The 12,749-nt window shown below is 44.9% G+C and overlaps 1 protein-coding gene across 3 annotated transcripts in view; it reads right to left on the bottom strand.

Moving 5' to 3' along the window:
- The window catches only part of LOC109292585 (peroxidasin-like), a 75,465-nt gene extending 65,300 nt beyond the window's left edge, over positions 1 to 10,165 (bottom strand). For all 3 annotated transcript variants that reach the window (XM_019510100.1, XM_019510099.1, XM_019510101.1), the window contains exons 1-2: positions 10,107 to 10,165; positions 8,308 to 9,667 (exon numbers count right to left, since the gene is read on the bottom strand). In XM_019510100.1, the coding sequence (XP_019365645.1) occupies positions 8,308 to 8,471 (164 nt within the window). In that variant the 5' untranslated portion in view covers positions 8,472 to 9,667; positions 10,107 to 10,165. The remainder of the gene's footprint in view (positions 1 to 8,307; positions 9,668 to 10,106) is intronic.
- Between the last annotated feature and the right edge of the window lie 2,584 nt (positions 10,166 to 12,749).

Below are 12,749 nucleotides of genomic sequence, written 5' to 3'. Positions count from 1 at the left end.
AGCATCTAAGGCCAGGGCAGACAAGCTGGAGACATGATGTCTATGCCTCAAAACTTACTGTGCGAACAAGCATTCCCATCCCCTTCACTGACCTCTCTCTCCCCATCTTTCATTATAGCAGTCAAATACCTCTCATTCCCTCTCACCCTTCAAGGGTACTGCCTGTCCATTCATATTCCTGCCCACATATAAAGTCAGCTTTGGGGTCAGGAGGTCCGTGTCTCAGCCTTGGAGTAACTGGGGAAGGGATAGGGTGGAAAGCCGCTCGGGGACATGCCTATGCTGTGCCTACATTTGATGGCTAGCTTCCCTGCTGGGGCCTCATCCCTCCTTACACAGAAATGCTTTTCTCCCCCGCCTCCAGGGTACTGTCACTGAGACCTTCAGGTTTCCTTAAACTAATAAGCATGCTTTTCCTGGGGACCCACCACACAGCTTCTCCCCTGCCAGCTTGTCCCCAGCTGCTTTCGATATTAGCAGCAAACCTCCCTCGTGTTTATTTTCACCTCCCACCCCCCTTCCCAGCTTGGGATCTGCAAAGTGCAGGGTGGGGAAGGGAAGGGGGGGGATAGTCTGATTTAACTCTCTCATGTCTGCAAGGGAGAGTGAGCTTTGGCTTTGCAATCCATACCGCTATGGTAGTGCCCTGCAGTGGTGCCTCCGATGCAGACTGGCATACCCAGGATGGCAGTATCATTGAAATCAGCCTGTTGGGGAGAGCCACCGTCCTGCCCCAGCACTAATCCCCACTGGACAACAAGCAGGTGACAGTGGCTGACCAGGGGGTAAATCTGATCTAAGCCTTATGTGAAAAAGCTGTAGCTGCAGCAGGGAAGCCGGGTTGAAATAAGCAGATCATCTAGGACCTGCTACAGGAATAGACCCTCCACCTTTTCATGCGACTCCATGAAGTTTATCCCAGGAAGCATACAGCACTATACCCAGAGGGCTGGGAAGTCAGATGTTTGCAGTGCCACCCAAGTACTAATGCTGTCTGCTTTTGAACTGCTCAGCTGTTATCATCCTGTAAATCATTAAGCTGAATAATTCACGGCAGGAGGACACAAAGCAATCAGTGGTTCCTATTAGCCATTTTCCTTTGTGTTTAATTTATTTCAGCATTTACAGAAGCATTGATCACCACGATGCCTAGGCAGATAATCACCTGCAAGAACCATTTAACACAAGAATATCACTAGGCCCTGTAAATTATTGCTAGTATTGAACTGGTAAGAGTATTACAGCTTTCACAAGAATAGTCTCCTCCCAGGCTATTTGGAGCAGAACTGAATGCAGACCCAATCTTTATAAGCAAAGACCTGACTCTTAGACACTATATCCAGGCAGAGAGAATCGGAGAGGACTTTGAGGCAATCCTAGACCATTTTGTGGGTGAAAAACGTTCAACTATTTTTAAGTAAACTTCAAGCAAGTAAGAGCCCTGCAGGTAGGCGCCACTGCTCTGCCAACAGACATGCAAGGCATGCCACGCAGGGGTACAACAAGCCACATGGGAGGAGAGCTGGGGCTTCCCAATCTATTCGGTCTTTGGCTTTTCTGCTCAGGCTACCAGATCTACAGAGAAGCTCCCAAAAGCATTTCCACTGCGTTTCCCTCATTGAGCTTCACACAGAGAAAGCGAGGGCTGTTGTCCTTGTTTGACTAGCATTGCACGAGACACTTGACATGGTAACCACAAATTTAGGAGTAAGAGACAGTAGTCTGGAACACTCCTAGGTGCTGAATAAGAAAAACCCAACATTTCCTATTGCCTTTTAAGTATTGCCTATTGGCCCTTGTTTGATCCATAAGGATGCTAAGAGATGTTTCTTCCAATGTGCTATCTTTGGGTCTCAAGGAGGGTCACCCCCAATGCCTGTCAAGGAAGCTGAGATGGGAAGAAATACCGTAGCAAGTTCAGATAAAGCGGAGCACAGTCCAGGATGAATCTGCAGAGGTGGGGATGGAAGAGGGTGAAAATTCAGGCTTCAAAAATCCCCGAGAGCAAAAAGTGGCTCTCTCTTGCTTTTACTGCTGCATGACTCCACCTTTAAGTTCAAGGGATAAAAATTCACCATTGTAAAATCAGCATCCTACGACAGCCAGACTTCCAGACCAGCCCTTGCTCGGGTCAGCATCCCGAGTGGAGGGCTGGTTCTCAACAGTGCTCTATGCTCAAGGCAAAAACATTTCAAAACAACCCAGCAGCCAATATCCCAAGCTATTTCCAAACCCTGGCCTGAGATGAAGTATTTTTATGGAGTGACTCAGTGGAGCGTGGGGAGATGGCTGTCCTCGAAACAAAAGATGTCATCTGGGGCTAGCAACAACAATGCGCCCTTATGCACTCTACATGCAACACTTCTAGGAATCCCTTCAGATGTTCCTAAAAACACTTGCCTTTCTGAGCAGTAATTGCTCGGCTGGCACAGTCCCGAGGAGCTTGGGATTAGACAAAGTATTGGAGAGGGTCTCAAGAGAGCTGGATTGCAAAGGAATAGTGGAGTGAAACACGGAGCACTGACTACAAGCGCTGGCACAGAGTTCACTCTAGGGATGCTATCTGCATTAAGGCCAAAACCTCTCACCTCCTGCAAACTGACATTGCTCTATTGCAAGTCACGGATCCATGTTCATTTATTGCCTCTGACAGCGTGACCATTTCTGTTTCACCTGGAATACTTGGCTAGCATTGCATGAGATGCTTGACATCATAACCAAGAATTTAGGAGTAAGAGACAATAGTCTGGAACACCCCTCGGTGTCTAATAGGAAAAACTCAACGTTTCCTATTGCCTTTTAAGTACCATGGGTGGTATGTATATCACTGAATCACAAAATCATCTAAAATGAGGGTGGGAAGGGACCACAGGAGGTCATATCTAGGCCCACCTCTAGTGGACAGCAGAAGCAGCACTTTGAACTTCATCCCCCACAAAAGCCCCACTCACCCCAGCTAACAAATAATCTCCCAGTTATTGTAGTCGGGACTGATGTAGTAGAGGCAGGAGGTTGGTGGCCCTGTTAGGACCAGGAGACCCAGCACATTCCTCAGCTGGATCTGGGACAGAAGTTCAGTAAACCGGTTTAAACTAAATCGGTTAAGTCTGATATTACATCCATCCAGGTTCATCTTAAACCAGTTTTGGCCATTTTGAAACTGGATTATGTGCACTGAACCTCTGTTGTGTTACAGATTTGAACCAGTTTACGATCATTTATACTGGTGTATGTATAATTTCTGTACCTAGCCCTGGTCTGCTTGTTGGATTCCTCACTCTGCCATCCAGGTTGCATTAAGTTTCATGTGCATGGCTCCTTTTCTCATGCAGGCAACCCGAGTCCCTGAGGTAGGCTACTGCATAGTCCAGTCTTAGGCTAACACCTCTAGTGACCACCCCTTTGGGACAAGAACCCCTTCAGTGCTAGCCAAATGGTTGGGGTTGGGGGGAGGTGAAAAAGTGGCCTCAGGAATAAATATTTGGTCTTACTATTAGCAGATTATGCAGCAAACTGCTGACCCAGGCAATCCTTGCTAATGCAAACTATTAAGTGTTAACAGCAGCAATTGGTCCTCTTTTGCAACTAGGAGATTAGGGTTGGATCCTGATCAAAGCAGATAAGCCTCTTCGTGGGAGGGCAGCAGGGCTTCCTCAATACGCTGCATCTTTCCTGCCTCAGGACACTGTCCGAGCCGAAGAAAGACGGCTCTTCCCTCCTCCTGAAACACAGACATCAGCACTGATCCTGGAGCATCGTTTTATTGCTCCAGAGGGATCTAGGCATTAAGATAAATTCATCCGCATCAGGGGAACCAACAGGCACATGGCACTTTCCAGCCTAAGATGCATGCCTGCTGCGTGCTTTCATATTGCTTCTCCAGCAGCTTGGGCATCAGCTTTTCTGAGGCCACAACTGACTAAGTGTGCACACGTGTACATACATGCGCACACACAGACACTTGCTTAGAGAAAGATGGTAGGGATACCTCCCCCACCCACTGCTGTAGCACTGTCACCTCTTGGAGGACACACAACAGCCGTTTCAAGGCAGGCAGCAAAGCAATCCTGTGGTTTAGGATAGCAAATGATCCTGGTGAAGCCATGGGGCTGGGGAGGGGACTGGGTAAGCAGGAGAAACAAATATCCATCCTGGAACTAGTCCCATGGGACACTATGCAACCCATCGTCACAAGTTCAGGCCCCTGATTTTCCAGCTCATTCAAAAAAAAGACAGGAATTCTCCCAAAAACTGGGGAAAAAGGAGAGTATTGAATCATCTTTCCCATTTCCTTCCAATAAACAGACTTCCCTCTGCAGTGCAGAGAGAAGAGCCTGGCCAACACTTAAGGCTTTAATGAGGATTAATTAAATAGCCTAACAGGACAAGATCACACCTGGCATGTCCAGAGTGCGGGGATACATGTTTACAGGCTGTTAGACAGACGCAGACAGTCCTAAGCAGTTCTCCTCATTCCTCCCTCCCATCCACCGTACAAAACAATACTTGGAGAAAAAATCTGAAGCCATTCCTGAACCCCCACCCCTGCCCCCGAGAAAACCCCGCGAACTTGCTCCGTGCCATTTCTGATAGCGATGGTATTTCATTTTCTGTCAAACATTTTGTCTGCAAGGACCCCAAAGAGGATCAAAGCCATGCATACAGCTTTGCCACTGAAAATGCAGCCACCTCTGGGGAGGAAGCAAGCTGCTGAGTGGCAACCTGACACAGCACACTGAACAACTGTGGAGGAAAGCCAAAGGTTATCCAACTGCAAACCCATGCACAAAAAAAATGCAGAGTTAGCAACACAGTCTGTGAAGAGAGATGGAAAGATGGAGTCACCTTTGCTTGGGGCTAGCAGTGAGTTCAGCTCACAGGGGTTTGTGCCCTGGGCTAAGTTTAGTGAGAACTACTTCTCTATGGTGTGCTGTGCACAATGCAAAGGAGAATAATCCATGTATCTAACAGGATTGGGATTCATTAGCTGCCAGGCACATGGAAGTTCTTCTCACCGGCCCCTTCTCCCCAGACCCACATTTCAGAGTGTATTTCTTTAAATGCCAGAAATGGCTTAAAAGGTTAACGACCTATTGAAAAATTTCAGCGAATGTATGCTTCACAGCTGTTGCCTTTCCTTGGGCTCTTGGCTACAAACACTGCCCGGGTCCCAGGGGTAAGCAGCACATCACATCTGGATAGCCATGCTCCAGTCGAAGAGACAGCAGCCAAAATACAATTGCGGCGATACAGCGCTCATTTTTAGAGCTGACTTACCTGTATGCATACAACCATTACCGCCATCCTGGCTCAGGATAAAATGAACAGGCTTCATTAGCAGAGATATCCCATTGCTAAAATCAGATGCTGGTCCAGATCTTTAGCTAGACCCAGCTGGGATGGAGGTTGCAGGAGGGAAGGGAAGAGATGGGAACCAGAAGGGATCCAATAACAGCTCATCCATCCTAGGACTGGCTCTAAGTTTAAAGGCTGTGGTAAATTATGCCAACTGGCTACAGACACAAAGGGGCCATCAGCTAGCAGCGCACTGCATGTTGTGTACAATCCCCATTGCCTACGTTTACAATCCCCATTGCCTACACTGGATGCAAGAGAGGAAGACAGATGTGAGACACACAGGCCCTGCAAGGCTTGTGCAAGCCAAGGGACCTGCAGCTGATCCTGACTGTTCAAGCTGTGCAGACAACAGGGTTGCAGCTCAGCACGGAGGTGCCTGGTTCGTACCAAGGTTTGTTCTGCTCTTACCAAGACGTGGATATGCAAAAGATCACAACTCCACCATTTGCTTTGCATTCTACTTAAAACAACGTTCACGTTCACCTGCTGATCGGGCAAGACGGAGGGGTGCCTGGAATCGGGGCATGTGGGGTATGCAAGTTGTGCTCTTCGCTCCATAGCATCTCTTAAACGGCACATGAACAATTAAGGTTTTTTTTGTTTGTTTGTTTTTTTACACATTCAGTTAAAAGCTGCCCATCAGGCATGTTCATCTTAAACAGTATTGTTTAAGGCACCCCATACCTTTCCAGTGATCCAGGAACAGAAAATATTTCACCTGGAGCAGGTCAGCTTAAATCTTTAGGTATGACCAAAATGAGCTTCTGCTTTTAATTTTACAGGACATATTAAAATGAAGTGATTCATGCGTTTCCTTTGACGAGTCTGAAGCACTTTCCCCGATGAAGTATGTCTCCCCCCACACCATGTGGGGACTGTTTTTTGATTCACCATCTACAGTCCATGCCTGTATAGTCACATTCAGGACTTGGCATTTAAAAGCCACTGCTTTTGTTTGTTGCCTGGGCCTGCTACATCAAGCAAAATTATCCAGGTATTCCAACCTTTGGGGCCTGGACAATATGCGGATGCATTCACAACCAACTTACAGGAGAACTGGATACTGGAAGGTACCCAAGTCTAGCCCTTTCTTTCTTCATGCAGTCCTGGTAACAGCCTGCCTGAAAGTCCTGAAAATCTGGCTGGTTACTCATGGTAAATCCTAGAGAGCTCAATCCCCTTTACAAAATGTGAGCACAGGGAGGTTTGAATTGTCTGCATTAATCAGAGCACCTGGGAGGTGCAGTCACAGAGCAGGATCCCAGCCTGCAGGTCTCTGAACATATAAACTGTTTCCCATAGGAGCTTATCTGAGACCATTACAGAATCTTTGTATGGAAAAAGTTTCCACGACAGAGAAAAAGTAATTGCTCCCATAAATATCCCTCTGTCTATAGCTAAGAAGTTCATAGAAAGAAGTGCAACTATTTAAGTTGGATGTAGAGGTAAAATGCTGCCTTGCTATGAAAGAAAGACCAGAGTTAGTCTTCCCTCGTTATAATCCATTGCTCTGTTGCCACACGCCAGTAAGCGATACAAGAACTCTCAGCCAAGAAACCCATAGACAACACAAGGCAAAGACTGTTCCCCTGAGGGTAGAGAGAGAGAATAAGGACAACTTAAATGGATTAACATTTTAAGGTGTGACACAAAAAAAAACCTATTTGATGACAGCTTGAATAGACATGGTGGAAATGACTGTAAAGCAGATCAATACGATGAAGATCTGCATAGGCAGACAGTGTTCTTTGGATGAATCTCCACTGCAGACTGACCTTATAGCTTATAATGCCCATTTAATCAGAGGCCCATAAAGGCCACTATAATGGTCCTCTGTGCCACTGAAAATACAAATTTCCCCACCAGGACAGTAGCAACAGTAACAACATTAATACACACACAGCCAGCACTTGAACCACTGGTGTCTAACTCCTCCCAGAGCACATCTAGATGATACAACAGCTAAAAAAAAAAAAAAAACTAAAAGGTCAGGGGTTGCTAGCCTACCATCTACACTATGTTCTTGTTTCTGCCAGCAATGACTATGGTGGGAAACTGGGTGGAAAAAGCTAAAGAGACACCCCAGATGAGCTCAGACTTTGGTCCACAAGAGCAACTCCTTGGCTAGTTCATGTCGAACAAGTTTTGCAGTCAGCAACAGCCTAGCACAGCCCAGCTGTGTGTATAATGAACCTTTGGTAGCTTCCTACTCTTTTGACACTGTCCGACTCTCCAAACTAAGATCATCTCTGCGCTATGCAGATAAAGTTCTTCTGGACAGCTACACACGCCTCCAATTTTAGAAATGGCATTTCTTAGAAGTCCTAGGCAGTTTACTGTTTTACATGCGATGAACTGTATACAAGCCCCAAAATGGTATCGACATGCTGTATGCACCTCCCTTCAATTTTTCAGACCTTTGACTGCAATAGATCAAAACCAAGCGTTTGTAACTGCCACCAGCCCCAAAAGTGCCGGCAACCTAGTGGATTTATAGGGATTCATAAGCTTTTATTTTTTTACCACAGTTTCTCCCTAAAGAAGCCTTCCTGTGGGGATTGGAAAGAAAAAAGGAGAAGGGAGTGGTGTTTCGAAGCAAAAGAGCACACACTTCTTACAGACAGACCTGGATAGCTTCTCTCTCCACACTCCCATGCTTTCCCTTGGTGGAAACATATAGATTTCCTTTACATCAGCCCCGTTTAATATTAGCTTTGGATAATCAAAGGTCACCCCTTGCAACCCTATGGGTTTTCTGTTTCTTCTAATCACCCTGTTAATTAGCAAGAGGTTAAATAAGACAGTGTCTAAAAGGTAGGCTTTTGCTGTGCAAGCACAATCCTGTAGGAAAAGCACAGGGCAGAGCCCCTGCCTTTGCCTCTGGCTTTTCTTTCTTCACCCCAAAGTCCGATCAGGTTACAAAGGCAACAAAATGCATCGGCTACTCACAGGACGTTGGTCTGCGGTGGGACATCGGGGATGTTTTCCAGCATCAGATGCATGCATCTTACCGTCGTCCGAAAGCACAAGCAGCGGCTAGGACAGGAGCAGGAGATGCCGGGCAAGAGGAGAAAAAGCAGAAAGCCTGGGAGAGCTGCAGACTTGACCAGCATGGTGTTTGCTGGCGTGCAGGCTCCCCGGTTCAGAACTGCAGGGAGCTGACAAGTTTCCCAGCCCTGAGTCCCCTCCTCCTAGACTTCATCACCATGTGTTTTCAATTAAAACAAGGCCCTAACATACATCATGCGAGAGTGAACTGCTCCCCCCTTCAGAGCTTATATTTGACACCCACAATTGCTTTCAACTTAGGCTTGCCTTGACTCTCAGCTGGAATAATGAATTAACTCCGCGCCTTCCCCTTTGGCACATTTCTTGGCTGGTTTAAAAATGTGAGGGAAGGGAAGTCCCTGGTAGACATTCATGAAGTCTGCTTTGTTGGGATGGGAGAACATATGGGTGCAGGTCTGGACTGGGTCGCAAGAGACCCGGGCTCCATTATTTTTAGTACAATCTTGGAGTAAATCCCTTAATCTCCATCTTGGTCCCCCCACTCCAACTTGGATCCCTTTTCCCTGAGCCTTTTTTTCTGTCTGGTCTACTCAGACAGTAAGCTGTTCAGGGCAGAAAGACAGTAGCCGCTCCATGCTACAAGCAACTAAGTCAGTAATATTCAACTAAGGCTTCTGGTGGTTTTAAGAGTTTGATCAGTCGTGGCAATAAACTACATGCAGAGAAACAGCATTGCAAAGAACAGTATCGCAGGCAATATACACTTAAACAGAAGGAAAATGGACTTGACAGCCTAATCAATAGCTCCTCAGCTAATTACTCATTGATCAAGGTGGCCAAATAAAATGCTTTGATACTTGGATGTCTCATCCACCAATTTGAAAAATGCAAATTTAAGTAAGTTAAAGGCAGCGAAACATAGCATAAACACAAGCCAATGAAACCCTTTCAAATGAGTAGTAGTTCAAAAGAGTGATGCTCTCTCCCCCCCACCCAAGCAGGGAAATGCACATCCTAGCACTCGTGTGTTATGTGACAATGAATTCAGGGAAGAAAGGCAACTCAGGTCTTCAGACTGAAGGTCTTAACTTTCAACACGAAGAAGCTTAAAGGGTTAAATAATTCTGAAACTTTTTCAGAGATGATTATATGCAAAGCCAAAACTTGAGTGGGAAGCACTGAAGTTCATTAAGGAATATGGCAATTCCAGAAACTCTGAACAAGGCATCTCTTTCCAGGCTTCTGTCTGTAGGATCCATCCAAAGTTCCCATCAAGTCAGTCATCTTTCCCATCTTTAAACTGTAAAATAATTAAAATGACACAAAAAGTGATTAGCAAGAGCCCAATTTAAGTCTTCAAAACACAGGGAAGCTAGAAATGAAGGAGAGCCCTCCAATCACTACAGATTCCTGCAATGGTAGGCTTCTCTGGATACAGGCATAGGTTCCTACACTATTGATGAATGAAAGGAGCTCAGCTTTCTCAGCCTGTATTTCCTTGCATTTATGTTTTTTTCCCTGTCTCCCCAAGCTCTTGGCATTACTTCAGCCTTCTAGGGTTCAGGATTTTCTAGCAATACTCCCCCTCCAAATCAGAGGATCGAGAAGCTGTTGCAGAACATTTCTCAAATAATTCCCATTGCACTAGCCAAATGAACCAACTATACAACAGCGTGCGGCTGTTGTGTTGGATCTGATCGTCTGGGCTTTTAAAGTAGTCGAAGGTAAAAGTCACTCACTTCTCTGCCAGAAAGAGGAGACACACAGCGCCAGGTTTGTGCGTCCAGCCCTCCAGCGATCTGCTATTTATACTGGCACTTGCTTGAAAAAACGAGGGAAATGTGGAGGAATGTTTCCACCTTTACTCTGTGGACTTGATTCTAGGGTAGTAAGTGTGACCTCTAGTGGCAAAACTCCCTTGCCTAACACCACCACGAATGGCTAATAAACCACTAGACGTAACGGGACTCTCCCAAACGAACAAGAAGTTTAAATTCTAATTTGAAACTAGTTAAAAGTTAACCTATGCACTTTATAAAACAAGACTTGGGTTCAAGTTTTGCCAAAATGTTATGTCAAAATTATACAAGCTCTACACCAATATCCCAGTCATGCTGGAGTCAGACAGCCCCAGGCACCATGGGTTGGGTACACCCTGATGACCCATGGTACCCAGGAGTAACTTAGCACAAATGGTTCATAGCCTTTTCAGGGTAAAATTGTTCAGTGTCCCAAAGCTATATCAATATTCTCCAAATCAATTCAGCTTACAAAAAGGCAATGCTTTCCCCCCAACCTAAATCCTCTCTATGAAAATAAGCTCCAACCCCCACCCCCATTTAAACCCATAGATGCTCCAAAGACATTTCATTAAGGTCAGTGCTCATATGGGATTCAATCCTTCCAATAGCTAGTGACTAGGGTACCTTGGCTTGGTGCATTATTTTGCAATGAAAAACACCAGTTCACCCAGATGCTCTCCAAGGCAAGGTAGGGATATTGGTGAAGTTGGAAGGTTTGGCAACAATTATATACAGGAAGCCATTCTGCATTAAAAGCAGCAAGCTTTTACAGTTCCTCAGAGGAAATGGGCTCTTGAAAAAGTAGTTGCAGTTTTGAATGATAGATTTCATAGACATTTGGGCTGGAAGGGACCTCAGAAGATCGAGTCCAGCCCCCCACCCAAAGGACAGGAAGTCAGCTGGGGTCATAGGATCTTCCGAGAAAATTAACATCTTTTTCTCCCCCCGCTACGCATTTTATTTTTTGCATCCGTTTGCTGTTGCTGCTCTTACAAACCACTGGTCTTCTGAGTTGCATAGTTAAATGCATAGTTTTTTGCATAGTTAAATGTACCTGTTTCTCCATGAGCATCACAATGTATACCCCAAAGGGTGTGCACAGCTCTGGAAGAAAGAGTTGGAATTTCACAGGTAATGGGAACAACCACAGGAAGAGTTAACGCAAGGGTTCAAGCCATTCACCTGGAGAAACTGCGGCATCTCCATCACTGGAAGTTGCCAAGCACAAGTTAGACAAAGGCTTAGCTGGGCAGGTTAAGACAGAGAAGATCCTGCCTTGAGCTGGGGGGGGTGCGATTAGAGGTTTTCCCAAGGTCCACGCTAGCCCTATATTTCTATCGTTTCTTTATTTACCTTTTCTGATCACATCCACTTCAGTTCCAAGTCATCTTGTCCTGACACAGTGAATATTCATTGTAGATATCCAACCATGTGAAATTAAGTTTCATAAATATTTATTGTAAAAAAAACCCACAAGAAAACCCCAAACCACACCCCCACCACAGGTGTTATACCTACTAATGAACCATGAGCTAGCTTAAAAAATAAAGCCTCAGTGGAAAGCACACAATAGAAAAACTAGGTACACATCAAAAAATCCATAAGCACTTTATTTAGAAACTGACTTGATCTACAAAATAAAAACACTATCAACAGGAGTGGTTATATGGAGGGGAAACTCCCCCCAAAAGAAGTGTTTTGGCTCTTCACAAATGTGGAAAATACATTGGACAGCAAGGAACCGCCCCCCCACCACACTGCTTCCAAATGAACATTTTCCATTATGAATATATCAGTAAATAATGATGACATTTATTTGGAGGTTTCAAGGGAAGAAATCAAGTTATCAGGCATGGTATAGTGGCTACAGATCAACAGCCTCTTAATACAAAATTAAAAAGAGCAAATAAAAGCGTTAGCATTTAAAGACAACCCATCAATGGGTTTTGGTAGGAGAAAGACAAGAATGTGTGTCACCTTTTGATGAAGAGCTAGGCTTGGGTCACTGCCGAGATATTATAGTAACTTAAGTAGTAGTTTTAGTAAACCTAAATTTGGGAGAAAATATAAAAAGCAAGACTTTTTTGCTCAATTATTATTGTATTAGCACCCAACAATGCCACTGAGATTAATTTTTTACGAAGTCTCACCTTAGGAGATCCCACGTCACTAAGTTTTTGTTTTTTGGAGTAATGATTTTTACAGTGCTATCAGTCTACAGTGTAAACTGGGTTCTTCTACAGTTAGAAAGGCCTGTTAAAAATAGATGCAGCGCACGTGCATTTAATTTTCATAACTATAGATACTGCAACATCTCCTCTACTATGTAGCATGCAGACACACACTTTCGTCAGTGCGCATTTACAGGGTATACTGGAAATATATATTACATACAAAATACCAAGTGTAAGAGAGTCATTGGAAAAGGCTCACTTGTTTCCTACATGGAATTAACAGGGCTGCCGCTTCAGAAGAAATTAAACCACAAGCAGTATGTTCAAAATATCCTCAGATTCTCAAAGGCAGTCCACATAACACAAAACAATAATCTTTTGTTCATACAAACAAATAAGTGAATAA

Source organism: Gavialis gangeticus, unplaced genomic scaffold (genome assembly GCF_001723915.1).
Source record: "Gavialis gangeticus isolate Ggan-Ray unplaced genomic scaffold, GavGan_comp1, whole genome shotgun sequence".
In the NCBI taxonomy this organism is placed as follows: domain Eukaryota; kingdom Metazoa; phylum Chordata; order Crocodylia; family Gavialidae; genus Gavialis; species Gavialis gangeticus.
Note: the sequence above shows the minus strand (reverse complement) of the source record. Positions and strands in the feature narration are given on the sequence as shown.